This window comes from Dermochelys coriacea, chromosome 11 (assembly GCF_009764565.3).
Source record: "Dermochelys coriacea isolate rDerCor1 chromosome 11, rDerCor1.pri.v4, whole genome shotgun sequence".
NCBI classification, from domain to species: Eukaryota; Metazoa; Chordata; order Testudines; family Dermochelyidae; genus Dermochelys; species Dermochelys coriacea.
In genome coordinates, this window is record NC_050078.2 from 15,981,226 (window position 1) to 15,999,447 (window position 18,222).

The following is an 18,222-nucleotide window of genomic DNA, read 5'->3' on the forward strand; positions in this document are numbered from 1 at the left end:
GATCCTTTTCATCAAGGGTAGGGGTCCATGCAGAGACAGATGTATCCTGGAGGTGAATGCCTGGCTGCATAGATGGTGTTGCCAGGAGGGCAATGATGATGTCATGGTTGGGGTCTACTACAGACCACCTAACCAGGAAGAAGAGGTGGATGAGGCTTTTTTTTAAGCAGCTAACAAAATCATCCAATGCACAAGACTAGGTGGTGATGAGGGACTTCAGTTACCCAGAATCTGTTGGGAAAACAACACAGCAGGGCATAGATTATCCAATAAGTTCTTGGAATGTATTGAAGACAATTTTTTTATTTTAGAAGGTGGAAACAGCTACCAGGGGAGAGGCTGTTTTCGATTTGAGTTTGACATATAGGGAGGAACTGGTTGAGAATTTAAAAGTGGAAGGCAGCTTGGGTGCAAGTGATCATGAAATGATGAGTTCATGATTCTAAGGAATGGTAGGAGAGAGAACAGCAAAATAAAGACAATGGATTTCAAGAAGGCAGACTTTAGCAAACTCAGGGAGATGGTAGGTAAGATCCCATTGGAAGCAAATCTAAGGGGAAAAAAACCAATAGAAGACAGTTGGCAGTTTTTCAGAGACATTATTAAGAGCAAACTATCCTGCTGTATAGAAAAGATAGGAAGTATGTCAAGAGACCACCCTAGCTTAATCAGGAGATCTTCAATGATCTAAAAATTTAAAAAAAAAGTGTCCTACAGAAAGTAGAAACTAGGTCAAATTACAAAGGATGAATATAAACAAACAACACAAGTATGTAGGGACAAAATTAGAAAGGCCACGGCAGAAAACAAGATCAAACTAGCTGGATACAAAAAGGGTACCAAGAAAACATTGTACAAATACATTAGAAGCAACAGGACAGGGTAAGCCCATTACTAAATTGGGCGGTGGGGGGGGAGGAGAAGGGGAATAACAGAAAATCTGGAAATGGAAGAGGTGCTTAATGACTTCTTTGTTTCACTTTTCACCAAGAAGGTTGGTGGTGATTGGATGTCTAACATAGTGAATGCCAGTGAAAATGAGGTAAGATCAGAAGAGGCTAAAATAGGGAAAGAACAAGTTAAAAAATCACTTGGACAAATTAGATGTCTTCAAGTCACCAGGGCCTGATGAAATGCATCCTAGAATACTCAAGGAGCTGACTGAGGAGATATCTGAGGCATTAGCGATTATCTTTGAGAAGTCATGAAAGATGGGAGAGATTCCACAAGATTGGAAAAGGGCAAATATAGTGCTAATCTATAAAAAGGGAAATAAGGACAACCCAGGGAATTACAGACCAGTCAGCTTTACTTCTGTACTTGGAAAGATAAAGAAACAAATAATTAAGCAATCAATTTGCAAACATCTAGAAGATAATAGGGTGATAAGTAACGGTCAGGATTTGTCAAAAACAAATCATGTCAAACTAACCTGATAGTTTTCTTTGACAGGGTAACAAGCCTTGTGGATGGGGGGAAGTGGTAGATGTGGTATATCTTGACTTTAGTAAAGCTTTTGATACTTTATCGCATGACTGTCTCATAAACAAACTAGGGAAATACAACCTAGATGGACCTATTGTAAAGTGGGTGCAAAACTTGTTGGAAAACCGTTCCTAGAGAGTAGTTATCAGTGGTTCACAGTCATGCTGGAAGGGCATAATGGGTGGGGTCCCGCAGGGATCAGTTCTGGGTCCGGATATATTCAATATCTTCATCAGTGATTTAGATAATGGCATACTGAGTACACTTATAAAGTTTGTGGATGATACCAAGCTGCAAAGGGTTGCAAGTGCCTTTGTTCTGGGTGCCACATTTCAGGAAGAATGTGGACAAATTGGAGAGTCTAGAGAAGAGTGACACAAATGATTAAAGATCTAGAAAACATGAATTATGAGGGAAGATTGAAAAAATTGGGTTTGTTTAGTCTGGAAAAGGGGGGCATGATAACAGAGGGGGCATGATAACAGTTTTCAAGTATGCAAAAGGTTGTTACAAGGAGGAGGAAGAAAAAAATGTTTTTCTTAACTTCTGAGGATAGAACAAGAAGCAATGGGTTTAAATTGCAGCATGGGAGATTTAGGTTGGACATTAGGAAAAACTTCCAAACTGTCAGGGTGGCTAAGCACTGGAATAAATTGCCTAGGGAGGTTGTGGAGTCTCCATCATTGGAGATTTTTAAGAGCAGGAAGGACAAACACCTGTCAGGGATGGTCTAGATAATACTTAATCCTGCCCTGAGTGCAGGAGACTGGACTAGATGACCTCCTTGAGGTTCTTAAATATCTAACTACCCCATCCCCCACATTCACAAACAGAAAATAAATGGATCTGATGATGTGGAAATACTGCAAACAATGAAGACAGTACTGGAGTCTGGTAGCAGGATTATTAAATTTTATCTGTATTTACACAAATCCAATTTTTCAAGTGTTTATAACTTGATTAGAAAAAAAAATAACTGGAGAGGTTGAAATTTGTCATATAAAGTCCAAGTTTGGGAGTTATTTATTATATGCTTTATCATGTAAATATAAAACCAAAATTCAGACATTTAGCATTCTGTCAGGCATTTAAATTATATTGGGGGTATTTAAATAATTTTTTAAAAAAAGAACAAAGTGATTTAATATCTTGTAGTTTTTTTAAAAAGTTCAATTACCCACAGTAGGATCATTAGCGCTCTCCAGACCAGAAGGGAATGAGAGTGCCATAAAGACAGAACATCCAGCTCAACAAGGTTACGAGAAAAGGAGCAGGGTGATCCCAAAAGGAAACAAATTAAATAGCTGAGATATTTTGGGGGGCCCCAGCCACAGGTCCAGCTCAAGACCCTAGATCTGAACTTATGTAATGTCCCTTAAGGCATAGCTCTACTCTAAATTGTGATTCCTTAACAATGGTGTTGTATGGTTCTCTTTTTTGCTCCTCAGTGATTTCCAGATCAAATTTAACTAGTAAATACAGGATGGTTTGTTGCTGTTTGCCCCCCCTAACTGCAAGTCCTAAAACTCAACCTGGGGTTTGAAAGTCTACCTGGGGTCTTTCCTACTTCTCTATCACCAACTATAAAGATTCCCCAACTTTCCTCAGTTACATCTTTTCTACCTGACTGTGCTATTGTCATCTGTCTTTGAAGATTGCAAAGGTATAGGTAACTGAGATTTGGCTTTACAATTGGAACATAGGACCTGATCCTAGTTCCATTAAAATCAAGAGCAAAACACCCATTCCATGGACAGAATTGGGTTCTTAGTCAACAATTCTGTGCATTGCACAGACATTCCTCCTTGTATGGGCCCCAAGAAATTGAGAGACATAAAATGTAGTAAAAAACTATGTCATTGAAGAAGAACGGATTTAGTTACACACTGTGAATAGAAACATTGAGTGATGCAATTTTTGCAGTTACTTTTCAGAACACAGACACTTTAAGGATGAGATTGTTGACACTGGGTCTCCAGCTCCTTTGTACCACTTTTGCAGTATAAAATAGTAATTTACCTCAGGGATATGCTTGCATAGGTAAATCCCAGTCTCATACTGCCAGTTTACACCACACCTGACAACCTCATCTATAGGGGGAAATGTCCAGAGCACCTAAGCAATTCTGGGCTGGAAGAAGGCTTCAATGGGGCTTTTGCAGCCAGGATAGGTTAAAGCAGCCCTGAAGCTGCTCTCACTTATGTTAGAGATCTAACAAGATTTTAGATGCTCCCTAAATCAGAGGCATGCTTTGCCACTCTCTCAGATCCTGCACTGAGCATGATTCAACTGCACTCAAAGATCTGGTCCTAAATTCCTCACCCTAAGTGAGGCTTTAAGGGAGCACAGAGAAGTATATGTCACCTTTAGTGGTTAAGGCATGCACAATATCTATTTTCAGAAAGATTTTTACGCTAAAAGTTCTATATAAAAATATCCCTAAAAGTGAACCGAAATCTAGAGAATTTTTAAAGGCTCCCATTACCATTTTTTTGAGAAACATGTTGCTGATCTTATTACAAATGGAACTGCAAAACACTGATTGCTGAAACAAGTTAATACTAAAGCATCAGAATCATTAAAAGGCCTGCCCAATCTTGATTTCTCTCATGTTTGTACATGTTTTATGTGCACATATGACTCAAATTGACAAACCTGAATGTGAGTTGCAGATCACAACTTTCAAATGATGCTTGACTCATACTATGTAAACTTTCTATTTTAGATAACTAGGGCATTGTGCTTTATAGGTAAAATTAAAATTGATTTTTCCAGGTTTGTACAGCCTTGCTCTGGTTTCCATGATGCAACAGCAGAATGGATTTTTTTAACTGAATGTATCCCAAAGAAAACTGAGAATATTAACATTTGTCTTAGTAAAGCTAGAGTGAGCTTCACATCAAAGTCTCAAATTCTGGGAAGTGAGTCCCTGTAGGACCACAGAGGACAGTCTGTGAATTCAGTTGTTGCTAGCTTTACATCTCAGGATGGAAAGAAAGACTGAACAATGTCAATATTCATTCCATTAATTCAATTTAGTTTTACTCTGAGAGAAACAGATCACTTAAGGAGCAAGAATGAATTTACAAAACTGGTAAATTTATGTGCTTCTTTTTTCTTTTCTTGAAGTTTTCAAGAATTCCATTGTATATAATTGATACTTTCACTGGCTTTGTACGATTTAAAGAACTATTTTAATTAATTTCATTTAAGAGTTTGTTCTCCAGTTTTTTGTTTTTTGGTTGTTGGGTTTTTTTTAGCTCTTTTAGAAGGGCATATGCTGTTGCTTCCACCAGTGAACAGTTAGCAAACATTCGGTATGTGTTCATGTTTGTCATAAAAGGTTCCATTTTCAAAGAGAAAAATCTATTTTCAGCAAGCACAGTCCTTTCAAAATCATTCCTTTTATCAAAACAGTAAGTATTCATGCCAGCATGTGCAACTGACAGGACCTGATTCACCCCTGAATTATTACCATAGGACTCTGGTGTAGCTCTATTGATGTCAATGAAGTTATAGCAGTATGAAACTGTGATAATTCAGGCCCATAGTGTTAATGTTATGGCCATTTCAAAGAACCGTTAAAAACTGTAAAACCGTTAAGGCTTTGCAGGACTGCACAAACAACAAAGTGTATTCCCTGCTTTTTTGGACTAGTGGTAACATAATTCTTTATCTTATTTACCACCTTTTAGCTGGAGAGCTCAAACTATTTTACTAATATTTAAATAAGCCTCAAACTGTTCTATGATGAAGGGCAAGGTGATGATAACACAGTGAGTGCCTCCTTTACCTCTAGAATGCAGTCAGCTCTGTTCAATAGCACTAAATAACATTACTTAACAATTTAGGGCAAGAAGTAAAATGGAATATCATAGCCAGCTGAAGCTGCAATGGGAATTTAGGCTGACAGAATATAATGACATAAATTGGAATTTGGCTGGAAGACTTTAATTAAAACTCTCCTGTCCTTAAAGCAAGTTCCAAAAGATCTTTAATAAGCACAGGGGGTCAAGAGCTCAGCTTTATGCCTCATGAAAAAGACAGTAACTTCAGCAGGACAATTTCTGGCAGCACCATGCTGTCACTACTTCAGGACTGACTCAAGAGGAGGAGGAGTCACACCTAGTAAATCATCTCACTATTTCCTGAAACACCTACTTTGTGCCCAGAGATCTCTCTAGCAGACATTGACAAAGTCCAACACAGCCTAGCCTATGTGATCGGACAAGATCACAGCTTATTTTATGTGATCTGCTTGGATCTGACAGGTGATATGGCTGCAGGAATAAACTAAATCCTTTATATTTAATGATTTGAAGAGTTCCTAAATATATCACTTTACATTTTAAAAAATGTTTATCGAAATGTATTTATTTTATTTATTGATAATGCACCCATCATTGTATTTTCCAGGTGCATCACAGAAACTGAAACCAACTTTGCCAGCAAGTGGGAACAAGGCAAACAAATGGCATAATTCAGTTCTACACTGACCTCAAGCAAAATCTCTGTTCAAAACCCTGTGCCCTCTACCATTTCTCTAGAATCTTAGCTCCCTGATGAGGTAAATACCTAGTGCAATAAATAACTAAACTGAAAATGAATTTGGGCTCTGATGGATCTCAGAAAGGTGCATATTCTACATCCTTGGGACTTCCACTAAGGATGCCCATCCCATGGAGTTCTATTCTATTCAGGTTCTTACACTGTGCTCATCACCATGCCCAGCCCTGGGGATGAATATCAAGAGCTCTCCAGTTACATTGAGCTTTTGTGTTGGTCTATAAAGAAAAAGATGGTCTCAAAGATAGTCGTGAGTTTCAGAAAACAATTAAATTACATACCTTGATTTAAAGCTGTCAGGTGGCATGAGTTCCAGTGTATGGGTTGGTCCATATAGATTAACTACAAACAGCTTTACTGTTGGGTTTGTTTGACCTGCCTTTGAAAAAAAAGAAAGCAGAAATTTTAGCATGTAATGTAGAGGCACTGGAAATACTGACCACTAAATATACTTAAGGAATACGTATATTTCAATATGTTTTTCATAACCTGAAAACCCTTAAAGTGATCTTCAATTGAAAACAATAAAATTCTGTCTCACTATCTCCCATGAATGGCTGAGTCAATCAACTACACAATTGAAAATGTAGCTCAAAACCCAAAGTAGTGAGTACATACTATCGATCATGCTGCTATTCACTGAAGACAGATACTGTAATGCAAAAAAATGGACCAGTCAAATGACACTAACTGGGAAAGTATTTTGTGAGTTCTGCATGTAGATGGAAATCCCATTAATATTTTATCAGAATTATGCATGTTCAAAGGCAGAATATACCCCATGGTGTTTAGGTTTTAGGGTTTGTCTACACAGCAAAGCATTTTAGAGGGCTGTGATTTGTAGAGAGCTCTAATGTGATCAGTTCTAGCTACCCTGTGCAAACCATGATGGTGTGCTCTAAAAGGTATCTAGTTTGCATTAATGTAGCCCTATTAAGAGCCTGCCATCAGGATCTACATGGGGCAGTTAGAGTGCAACACCTTACACTGCTTTAAAATCCACACTCCTCTAGAGTGCTTTGCTGCATCATGTAGACTAGCCCTAAGATTCCAGAAGGAAAGACCATGTGAAACTGTAGCATGAACATGCATACATCCCAAGAAAGCACCATTGGCATTCTTTCTTGTTGGGTAGTTAAAAGTCCAGTTTAAATGAGCTTTGTAATAATGTTCTAGTAATAGATCTAATATTCAAACGTGGACATTCATGCTAGGGGCAGCCAAGGAAGAACCATTAGGATCTCTCATGTCTCTAAAGACTGCTGCTGACAAAAGGGGAACAATCAAAGAAAGAGTGATAAATAGGATTGGTGGTGGTGGATGGAATGTCTCAGGGAGGAGAGGAAGGTAGGTCAGATGGTATCCTGCACCTTCAAATATTTTGAGGTTCACATTATCAATAATATAGATATTACTCAGATTACTGCTTATCATGGTAATGAGCGTCTCATTATTTCCTTGGGCTCCTCCATCTGCCTGTTGTAGTCACATGTTGTTTTTTGTCTTGTATTGAGATTTAGATTGTGAACTCTGGGGCAGGGAACATCTTTTTCCTCTGGATCTGTACAGCACCTAGCACAGTGGAGTCCGGATTCATGACTGGGTCTCGGAGGCACTACCCCAATAAATAAACACTAGATTGTAGAACTTTATATGATTTTGTAAAATATAATAAAATATCTATTTGCAGTTTGCCTGCTTCCGAGTAGCTCTGAAATGCTCAGTTAATTTGGAGTGGTAATGGGACTCCTGGTTGCACCTTCCACAAATTTAAAATCATATCCTCTTTTCAGTTTTACAGAATAAAATGGCTTTTAGATCTGGATAAGTTTTTTTTTTATTATTCTGGGATCAAGCTACTGGTATCTATGTGAGTTCACTCCATAGCTGCTAGAACTGTTAAAATATTATGTCTTATTGGAATCATTCATGGCTTACTGTTGAGCCTGTATTCCAAACAGAAATAAATGTAGTTCTCCTTAAAATAGCATCTCTAAAGAATCATGTGCTGGATAATCATCTTGTTGAAAAAAGGGTACAGATAATTTAAGGTAAATGGTAGGGAGCTAGGGAAGAGCAAATCTTCATTGGATTTCTTCCCCCCCTTTTTTTTTAGGGTGTGGGGAAGGGTCCCACCCTCCAAAGAACAGGTCATATGCCAAGGTCATAAAGACTGAGGATCCATAGGAAGCCAAGACCCTGTGCGTGATGTGCTGTACTTCAATCCATGGCCGCTCCAGAGTTCCATTACAGGCTCCTCCCATCTCCATTCTCTGGCAACATAACCCCAGTAGAGCTTCTCCAGGTGGTGACCATCACCGGAGTCTCCTTACTCTCTTCAGGTAGGTTGTATGTGTGGGGGGAAGGGAGTCAGAAAATTGAATACTGTTAACTTTGGGCTCCGCAGGGCCAGTGGGAAGATGCTGTAAACCCCCTTATCCTGCACTATTCCCACTTTGCCCAACCCCTCTCTACTGTGCAGATTTCAGGACCCACAGAAAGTTTTCCAAGGAGCCCCAGGGAAGCAGAAGAAGAGGCAATGCTGCTGCAGAGGAGGGGACTTCCTGTTAATGCAGAATGGGCAAATGTATTTGTGGGTCAAGAAAAAATGATCAAACCCACAATTTTTACCACTACTAGTTAAAAACTAGCTTGTGTGCACTTCACTCATTGTAGGGATATTTACAGATCCAGTGTGGTCTTTAAAAGATGCCTCACTGAAATACCAACACACATTTTCTTTGGAAATTGCACTCATCTCATCACATTTCTAGCCCAAACCCCATGTCCACCCATATCTGAGTGGTGCCGGACAGGAGACAGATGTATGTTTGAACCAATTATAGGCAAACATGAAATTTAGACGATCACTTAGGTTGAGTCTCTAGAAGTTCATGTGTCCGCAAAATGAGGGACTGATCTTTGAAACACAAAAGGACACGGGTAACTTTCCTCATATGAGTAGGCTCCATTAACTGCAGAGAGATGACTCATGTGAGTTATGGTGCAAAAGAATAAATGGACACAAATCAGATGTCAGGAATTATAACATTAAAAAACCAGTCGGAGAACACTTCAATCTCTCTGGTCACTCAATTACAGACCTAAAAGTGGCAATACTTCACCAAAAACCTTCAAAAACAGACTCCAACAAGAGACTGCTGAATTGGAATTAATTTGCAAACTGGATACAATTAACTTAGGCTTGAATAGAGACTGGGAGTGGATGGGTCATTACACAAAGTAAAACTATTTCCCCTTGTTTATTCCCCCCTCCCGCCCCCCACTGTTCCTGAGAAGTTCTTGTCAACTGCTGGAAATGGCCCAACTTGATTATCACTACTAAAGGTCCCCTTCCTCCCCCCGCTCTCCTGCTGGTAATAGCTCACCTTAAGTGATCACTCTGGTTACAGTGTGTATGGTAACACCCATTGTTTCATGTTCTCTATGTATATAAATCTTCCCACTGTATTTTCCACTGAATGCATCCGATGAAGTGAGCTGTAGCTCACGAAAGCTTATGCTCAAATAAATTTGTTAGTCTCTAAGGTGCCACAAGTACTCCTTTTCTTTTTGTGAATAGAGACTAACACGGCTGCTACTTTGAAACCAGTACAAAGGTGTGTAATTGAAGGTTCGGGGGGAAATACTTTGTGTGAAATTTTGAGTTCTTTCAGCTTCCAGTGAGGCCAGAAATGCCACCAGAATGGCTTTCCCACACTTCTACTTCTGGCAAGAACTGGGAATTAAAACAGCAGTGACAATGAACAATATATGCAAAAACTTTACACATGGTATTTTTTTGTATTTTTGGGTTTTTTTAATTCAAAAATGGTTCACTCTACCTCTCTGGCAATGGATTATATCATCCATTATATGCTCCTAGGTGGAAAATATAATGCACATTTAATTCCAAGCATGTCAACACTACATATGTCCTTATTCTGGTACCCTTACTCGCACTTACTCCTTTACACTCCACAGGATTATTGTCTTGAGTAGTTACTACTGTGTGTGAGTAAGGATTGCAGAGTGAGATCCCAAGTGAGCATGTCATAGTTTCTGCATGATGTAAAGTGAAATCCTGTGTTAAACAACAACTTTTATCTATCCATGTTGCCTAACCACAATCTTAATTAATAAATTATGTTTAACTGGAAGCTAAATTGTTATTGAATAGACAAATTAAATGAAGATAATGTTTTTCATTAATGAGATTACTGAAATAATATTGTGCATCTCTTTTGTGCTGAATTGCTAATGCTTTGAGATTTTTCACTTCTTTGTAATGCTAATTTTTTTTTAAAAAGGAGTTCCTTGCATATTTTTTCTTGGTTGATTAATTGTTTTTAGCCATCAAAGCTGACAGAATTGCATGACTGGTGCTTCTAGGTGCTATTGTACTAAATAATAATCATAATTGCCATTCTAGAATGCTGTTTCTTAAGAAAATCATAGGTATTTTTAAGGTCTGATCTTACCTCCTTTAAAGATAATGGGTCAACTCCAATTGATTTCAATTGGAGAAGAAACAAGGTTAAAATTTTCAAGACTAATTTAGTGACTTAGGAAAATCAATGGGACTTTGACTTCTGCGTGCCCAAGTCATTTATGAAAATGGGACTTAAATATTTTTGAAAATCATACCCAAATCTTTAATCTATACACTGAACTATTGCTACTTTCTTTAAGTTTTGAACATTTAACATTTTAATGAAAATACATACCTACTGCACATTATGCTGTTTTGGTGTCTCAGCAATCACGGTACGTCCTTCAAAGAAGCCACCTCCCATTCTACATATTTGCATTTTGCTGCATAAAATCCAACAAGGAGAGGCCAAAACTAAACTAACAAAGAAAATCATGCCCTTTAAGAAGGCTTCCAAATTAATGCCCTTGGTTTTCTTATTTTTCTAGGAGGCAGATAGGCGTTCTCCATTCCCTTAGGCATGGTTAAGCTGCTGCTTCCCCAAGTTTCTAAGGCTTTTACCTGAGTGAAACTAAACTCATAGTCAGAAAACAAAGTCACGGAGGCCTAGGTCAAGCTAGTGTTCTGAAGTGTGAGTGGGCCTGCAGCCCATAGCAACCAGCATGGCTTCCAGTCCCTTATCTCTCCTCCAGGGCTTCCTTTTCCTGTTTATATATAGCCTCGCCCTCAGGGTGAGATAGGGTGCTTCTTGATTGTGCCCAGGCTCTTTTGACTGTAAGCTGCCGATTGTCCCTTAAATGGGCCATAGACCCTGCCACAGTTACTTATAAAAGCCTGATTTCTCTGCTCATGGGTATAAATCTGGTATAACTTCACTGAAGTCAACGAGTCAATACACAGTCATAAAGCCTGCTTATAGGTGAGGGGAATCAGGACTATAATGTCTTTTCTATATATAACATCCTAGTATTTTCTTCTTCAGCTTGCCTGTATATTGAACTTAAGTAATACATATGAGATACAGATAAAGTAGTGTGGTAGCCAGAACAAAGAGGCTGCCAAGGTTTAGGAACTCAATATATAGTGTAACAAAGGTAAGTGAATATGGAGACTTTGAGCAGGGGAACCTTGGGGGAGGGTTTATGGGGAGCAAATAGGAAATTAGGAGGATTCTAATTCTGGTATCAGAGAGTCTCATGTTTAGACCTGCAGATCTCTCCTCATCAAAAGACGGGCGCTCCTTATCCAAGTTTTTGAACCTCACTGAAAGGTTTGGTTCTGTTAAGTTTAAAGACTTGGGGAAAGTTCATATCACTGCTTATTTTATCCAACCAAGGCCTCTCACTCCTGTTAATAATTCCATCGTTTGATGAAAAGTAGCAGTCAGATACTATGATACTCTGTATTATCAGAAACCTGTTATGCTTCATCCATCTACATAAATGCAGCTAAACATTTACTGCCGCCTGCAGCTACTCTGTGCTGTTCAAAGGCAATTCTGGCAGCATTTTTTCTTGACTCCTGATCATTTCATTCTTCATTCAAAAGCTGTAGCATATACCAATAATAAATTAGCATGAAACAGACTGTACGTCTCCTCCTGACCTAATGATTTCTGTCTAGCAAAAAGCTTTATAACCCTATTTGAAATAGCATAAGCCTGAATGTTATTCCTTTTACTGCCACATCAGCACAAGCAGCTTCTTTTACTATGTAGAAACAGTCCTTCAGTAATGCAGAATGCTATCAGTTGATTCACTGAACTGTGCACAAGGGCTGTATATTGCACTTACACTTTACTTACCTTAGGATATGGATAGTGCTTTCCTTTAGGATACAGACCTCCAGTAAACCGAGGAATAACCATGTTTGGTACCAAAGTGTCATTTATCATCAGGAATGCCAACCTTTCTCCATCCGGGGACCACCAGTGGGCAACATGAGAGTGAAGAAGCTCCTCTGAAACAGATGCATATTCTTGGAAATTCATAGAAGTAACTATTGTGTGATTCAGATTACCAACTCATTCATTTGCATTTTATATTGTTTCTATGCTTCGTTGCGGTGCAGCTGTTGTAATTATAAAGAAATATTGAAAATTATCCTGGACTAAATTGCCTGAATATTAAGGACCATTATAGGCTAAATTATGAGTTTTTACTCAGATGAGTATTCCCAATGATATCAGTGGAATTACCTGCATAAGTGGGATGATTATTATTGCCTTGTATTTAGCCCTACTATCATTCTATCCATTTTTCATGTTTAATTCTTTTTGTAAATGATTTGCACAATAGAATTTAAAGGCATTTTTGCACTAATATCATTCTATCCAGTTATTTATATTTTATTCTTTAATTTGAGGAAAACCTTCAGTTTTATTGAACCTCATTTTGCATGAAATTTTGATTTTTGTTTTCTTTCTTTCTTTCTTTCTTTCTTTCTTTCTTTCTTTCTTTCTTTCTTTCTTTCTTTCTTTCTTTCTTTCTTAAAATTACTGAATTCCCAGCCAAATGAAAAATCCAGTTCCTGCCCAGCACTTGATCTGACTAATTTGGCTCTTTTACCCTTATTCTGTGATCAGACTTTGATTTTTTTTAACTAGGTAATTTACTATTTGTACTTTTTCAGTGAACAGTGTGTTGTACAGAAATTTCAGCTGTGTGTATGGAAACCAAAATTTGGAGAATTCACAAGCTGTCCACTCAGAATATTCACTAATTGCTGTTCATGTGTGACTGATTGCCTGAGTTACAGAATATTCTTTCTGCTCCCTGACTATGAACATTCATATAGCAAACATTTTGGTTCGTTCTAAAACACCGCTGTTTGTATTTAAATAAGGATATTCACACAAAGAACAGACACTCCCAAGTACTTCTGTAAACCAAAGCCCAGGAACATGAGTATTTGTGAATTGCAAATGAAAAAGCCACACAAATAAGGTCAAAATGAGTGGCTATTTGGAATTCACCTGAATGTCCATTAATATAATTGTGAGGTATTCAATCAGCTATATGCCTGATGCTACCACACGATATTTCATATATATCTACTGCTGGCAGAGTACCACTTAAATTAACAAGTTACCTACGAAAGAAGAAAAGAGACAGCATGCCACAATATGCTCTGGGGATTTGTGTCTGGAAAGACCCCTATGTGCACCCTCTCACAAGTGTTAGAGAGATGGTGCGTGTGGGGAGGGGAACAGCTTCTTCCATTCCACCATAGCCTATCCCTAGGAGACTGTTCTCTAGGAGCAGGGGCTGCATCAGAACTACGGGGCAGGGATCAAACAGCCTGAGAATGGGTGAAATCACTTGAGAGAGGCCACACAGAGCTCACAGTCCCAGGCTACCCTTCCTAACCCCCTACAACTGTATAACCTTTGCTGGATATTACCTCATCCACAGAGCCCCCTCTGTGGTGGGGGAGCCCCTCACAAAGTGGCTTCCAATGCCTGTCCTGACAGGGATTAACGAGGAGCAACTGAAACAGTAAACTGGAAATACAGGACCTCCGCATCAGTGTGTCTGGCTTCCTTCATATTAAAACAGAGGAAAAGTTGTGCCCTTGCTGAAAATCAGCCTTCATGTTTTTTGGAGAGGTTAATGGACCTGATTTCCAACCCTTACATATCCACTTGCGTTAAAAATTGCACTTGTGGATACAAACATGTATTTGCTGGTGCAAACCATCGTATGAGCGTATGTTCCAGTGAGTTTTGTGAATGGAAATTCTAACACCTCTGAACGCACAGAGGAATATTACAATGCACATTCAACGCATGGGCACGTGTATGTGCATGCACTATTTTACATACCCATGTGTAAAGCTCAGGTAGGTATCAGTGGAAAATGTAACATTAATATGTGCATTTTCAACTAGTTACTTCTCTTTCTTATCATTTATATTTCTCACCCAGTCTTTTAATGCTTATGTAAGAAAGTAATTTGTTCTGTCAACAATTCTATTTATCTTTAATAAAAATTTTAGTTTCTAAAAATGCACACCAACCTTTTTTATAACAGATAAATTTCTGATATGCACAATCAAGTTGAAATTGAAAAATGCCGCATTGACATGGCATAAATGACAGAAATTGGTCTTGTTACCCTTTAGTTACTGTATACAAATACTACAAATACTGAGGCCCTTTGCAGTCAATATACTTATATTGTATTCAGGTAATTTTAACGTATTTATTTCTCTCACAGTATCTGGTCTTAACAATAGGTGTAGCTTTGCCATAAGGATCTACAATAGCATTAGAATCTCCTCATTCATTCTCTATTAACTAAGGACCAGCTTTTGTAATCCTTGTTTATACTGAGTGTTTCCTTAGCCATAAGTGATGTGGCAGGCAGGCACAGTCATAGGAAAGAGATCTTGGCCAGTGTTACATGTCAGAGCTCCAAAGTTTGTCAGCAACTTCACCCCAGTCCCTCCTGAAACCTGACTCTTTCTTTTCCCCAGTTTCACTCATCCCACAATGCTATCTCTTAATCTTGTGAACTGTTTCGCTCACTACTATACTACCCACAAGTAAGTATATTTGAGTACCTTTACCAATGTTTAGTATAGTCCAATTGACTTCACCAGAACTTCTCTTATGCTAGACTTTACCTAGTCATTAGGTGGAGGCTCCCTCTCCCTTCCAGATGACCTAAATAAATGTTAGGCTGACCTCTAATTACTCCCCAGGGATGCATGCTGCCCAGAAAAGAGAATTGGCAGAACCATAACTTTGTCTGCCCAATGTGCTAAACAGCAGAGTGGTCAGCTGCATGGCGTGGAGGGTGGGAAGGAATATACTGCTCTCCATAAAGGGGAGCAGTGTGAATTTGGAGATCTCCAGGAGGCATTCTCAATTATCTTTGGCACAGTGCAATTCGACACTGCCCCCAATTCAGAGCATATCACACAGGCTACTATCTTGTGAGTATGTGCAATTCACCCTAAGATTAGCAGAATGTGGCCCAAAGTTACCTAGCAAAGTGAATAATTATGAATGTGACCCAAGCAATACTTTGTTTTAGCAAAAAGGTGATGTGCTCTGTCTGATTTAATTAACTTTATATGCTTAAATACACCAATTTATATGCAATCATATTAGATTTGCAGTATCTGAAGTGCATTTAAAATGATCTTCCATGCTAAAGATGCTCTTCTCCCTGGTTTTGAACTTCACTGACCTAGTAAAATACTTACAAAACATTAATGGAATCCGTTAAAACCTGAATACAGACATTTAAACATCTATGGAATGTAAATTACCATTCTTATTTCAGAGCGTCCATTTGAGCTCGGGTTTTCAAAGAAGTCTAAGGGTATGTCTGCACAGCAACTAGACAACTGTCTGGACCATGCCAGCTGATTCGGTCTTGTGGGGCTCCGGCTGCGGAGCTTTTTCATTGCTTTTTAGCCTGCATTCTGGGGACCCTCCCGCACTCTAGAAAATATAACTATATGAAAACCAAGTTGTGAGTCAATATAAAATATGAGCTAATGCAAAGATCTGAAGGCAATTTTTCAAGAAAATAAGAAGAGAAAAAGCAAAATAGCTTCAGACATCATTGTCATGGAATGAATAGTTTTCTCCTGTAGGTTTTGTACAAGAATCTCTTCCTATATTAATAAACAGCTATAATTATTCACCTTACCTTCATAGAGCCAGTCTGCAATTCCATTAAATATGATTCCTTCTTTTCCTGAGGATGTCAGTCGCAATGAGCTACTCTTTACATCAGGTTGATAGTAGATGTTATTTTCAAAAATATAAATCTAGATTAGGTAAAATTGAAAAAGGGGGGAAACAACATGTTGGTAGACATAAATGAATGTTTTCATGCTAGTGATAGAAATACAATTTCCACAGTTTCGGAACAGTATAAAGAATACTTCATCATAATTTTCATTGAAGATGTCTTTAGATTTTCTGGTATTATCAATTTCTAAAAAACTTTTAGGATTCAGAGCCACAAGAATGTTTTATTTTTATCTATGATGCCAACTCAAATATTTCTACTTCCTTTAGCAAATTTTCTCAATCTCCAGAACCACCCAGGTTGTAAAGAGTCTAAAAAGTCAAAAATTATTACAATTAAATAGATTATGAAATATTTTGTTAGTCCCATTTTTATCCAGCACAAATATCTTTATTTCCACCTAAGAAAATAGATATAGCTTAATAGATATAGATTACAAATATAAATTACAGATATACATCACCAATGTAATATTACGTGGGAATTAAGTGAAATAAGAATGAGACCAAGGAACTGAGTACTGTTTGATTCTCTCTATGCTCTTAAACCATGCACCTCTCTGGTATCTGAACATCTTACACAAAGTATATTGTAATAATGACCCTCCTTATTGTCAAGTTTGGTTTCCTTATTTTTCTCTCTGTAGATGTTTGGGAAGAATTTCTCTTTACTCATTTTTCTTTCCCTCTTTTCTTCTTCTCTCCATTATTTTTACCCCTCACCCTTCAATGGCAAGGAACCAGTGAGGACACAGACAGCAATTAGAATCTATTGGCAAGTGGCTGCAACTTGAACTTCAAATAAGATATCTCCTGCCAACAATTTGTTCCAGCAGCAATGAAAGGGGAGAAGGCTACAACCATCTTAAGGAGTCCATGGTTTTCTCCTCCCTCAATGCTAAAATATAGAGCACTCTAACATGTCCTGGATATAACACAATCGAGGGAGGAGAAGCAAGAAGAGGCCTGCATCTGTCCTTTTTTAGTAACTTCCCTTGGTTCCTCCCAGCCAACCCCAGAACTTTTTCTTAGAGCTGAGATTCTTCTGAGGAGATCAGAAAGCTGTGGTTGGCTGGCAGGGGCCATGAACCACCTGGAGAGACTGGCCCACCTTTTTGAAGCCTGCTAAAATGGCCAGCCCCTTCTCTCTATCGAGATCCTTCCTCTTGTATCTTATTTCTTTTCTTGTAGTGACATTCAGGGAAAGTAACATGACAGAAGTGAGTCTTACACTTTGCTCTGATAACAGTGAGTTTTGAGGCTATTTTCACCTCGTTCTTTCTCACTCCATTGCTGTTGCTAATGGTAAACCAAAGTGATATTTTTTACAGTCCAGGCTCCTGGTCTATTCTGGTATTTCTAAGAATTAGAGGAAGGAGCCAGTAGGTGAACACCTGGGAAGGGGCAGAAGTGTCTCCCCACTTTTTATGTACTCAGAGTCTAAGTTTGAAGTTCAGAATGTTAGAGCACTAAGAGGTACATGGAAGAGGGGAGAGAGAAAAGAAAGACCAAGAGAGAAAAAACAGGAGGGGCAGTGAACCTGGTTGTAAAGATTAGGGTTTATAATGGAAACAATCACACAATCCTATGTACTTCAGCTAATGCAGAACAGTTCAGCACTTCTCTGAGCAAGGCATCAAACCTGTCCTCCACTCTCGACACTAGCTTCCCATAAAATTTTGAATCAATTTGGATGATAGATCTCAGTCCTTTACTTCAAAGTGCTCCCCAGCCGGGGCCCAGATATCTAAAAATTTGCCTAAAGCTCTGAGATGAAGAACATAATTGACAGCTCTGTTTCTCTGGCACAATGGAACTCTCTACAATAAGGAAAAGGTTTGTCTGTGTGGGACAAACTGCTATCAAATTCTTCCTTGAAACACAGTTCTTTTGGAATGTGCTATCCCTGATCTCTCTATTGGCACTAACTGCTCCCTCTTTGCCACCCGATGTTATAACAAACACACACCAG

The 18,222-nt window shown here is 38.5% G+C and overlaps 1 protein-coding gene across 2 annotated transcripts in view; it reads right to left on the minus strand.

Moving 5' to 3' along the window:
* DPP10 (dipeptidyl peptidase like 10) overlaps positions 1-18,222 on the minus strand; it is a 436,765-nt gene that overhangs the window by 49,049 nt on the left and 369,494 nt on the right. For both annotated transcript variants that reach the window (XM_043505016.1, XM_038422353.2), the window contains exons 8-10: positions 16,147-16,267; positions 12,288-12,442; positions 6,333-6,430 (exon numbers count right to left, since the gene is read on the minus strand). In XM_043505016.1, the coding sequence (XP_043360951.1) occupies positions 6,333-6,430; positions 12,288-12,442; positions 16,147-16,267 (374 nt within the window). The remainder of the gene's footprint in view (positions 1-6,332; positions 6,431-12,287; positions 12,443-16,146; positions 16,268-18,222) is intronic.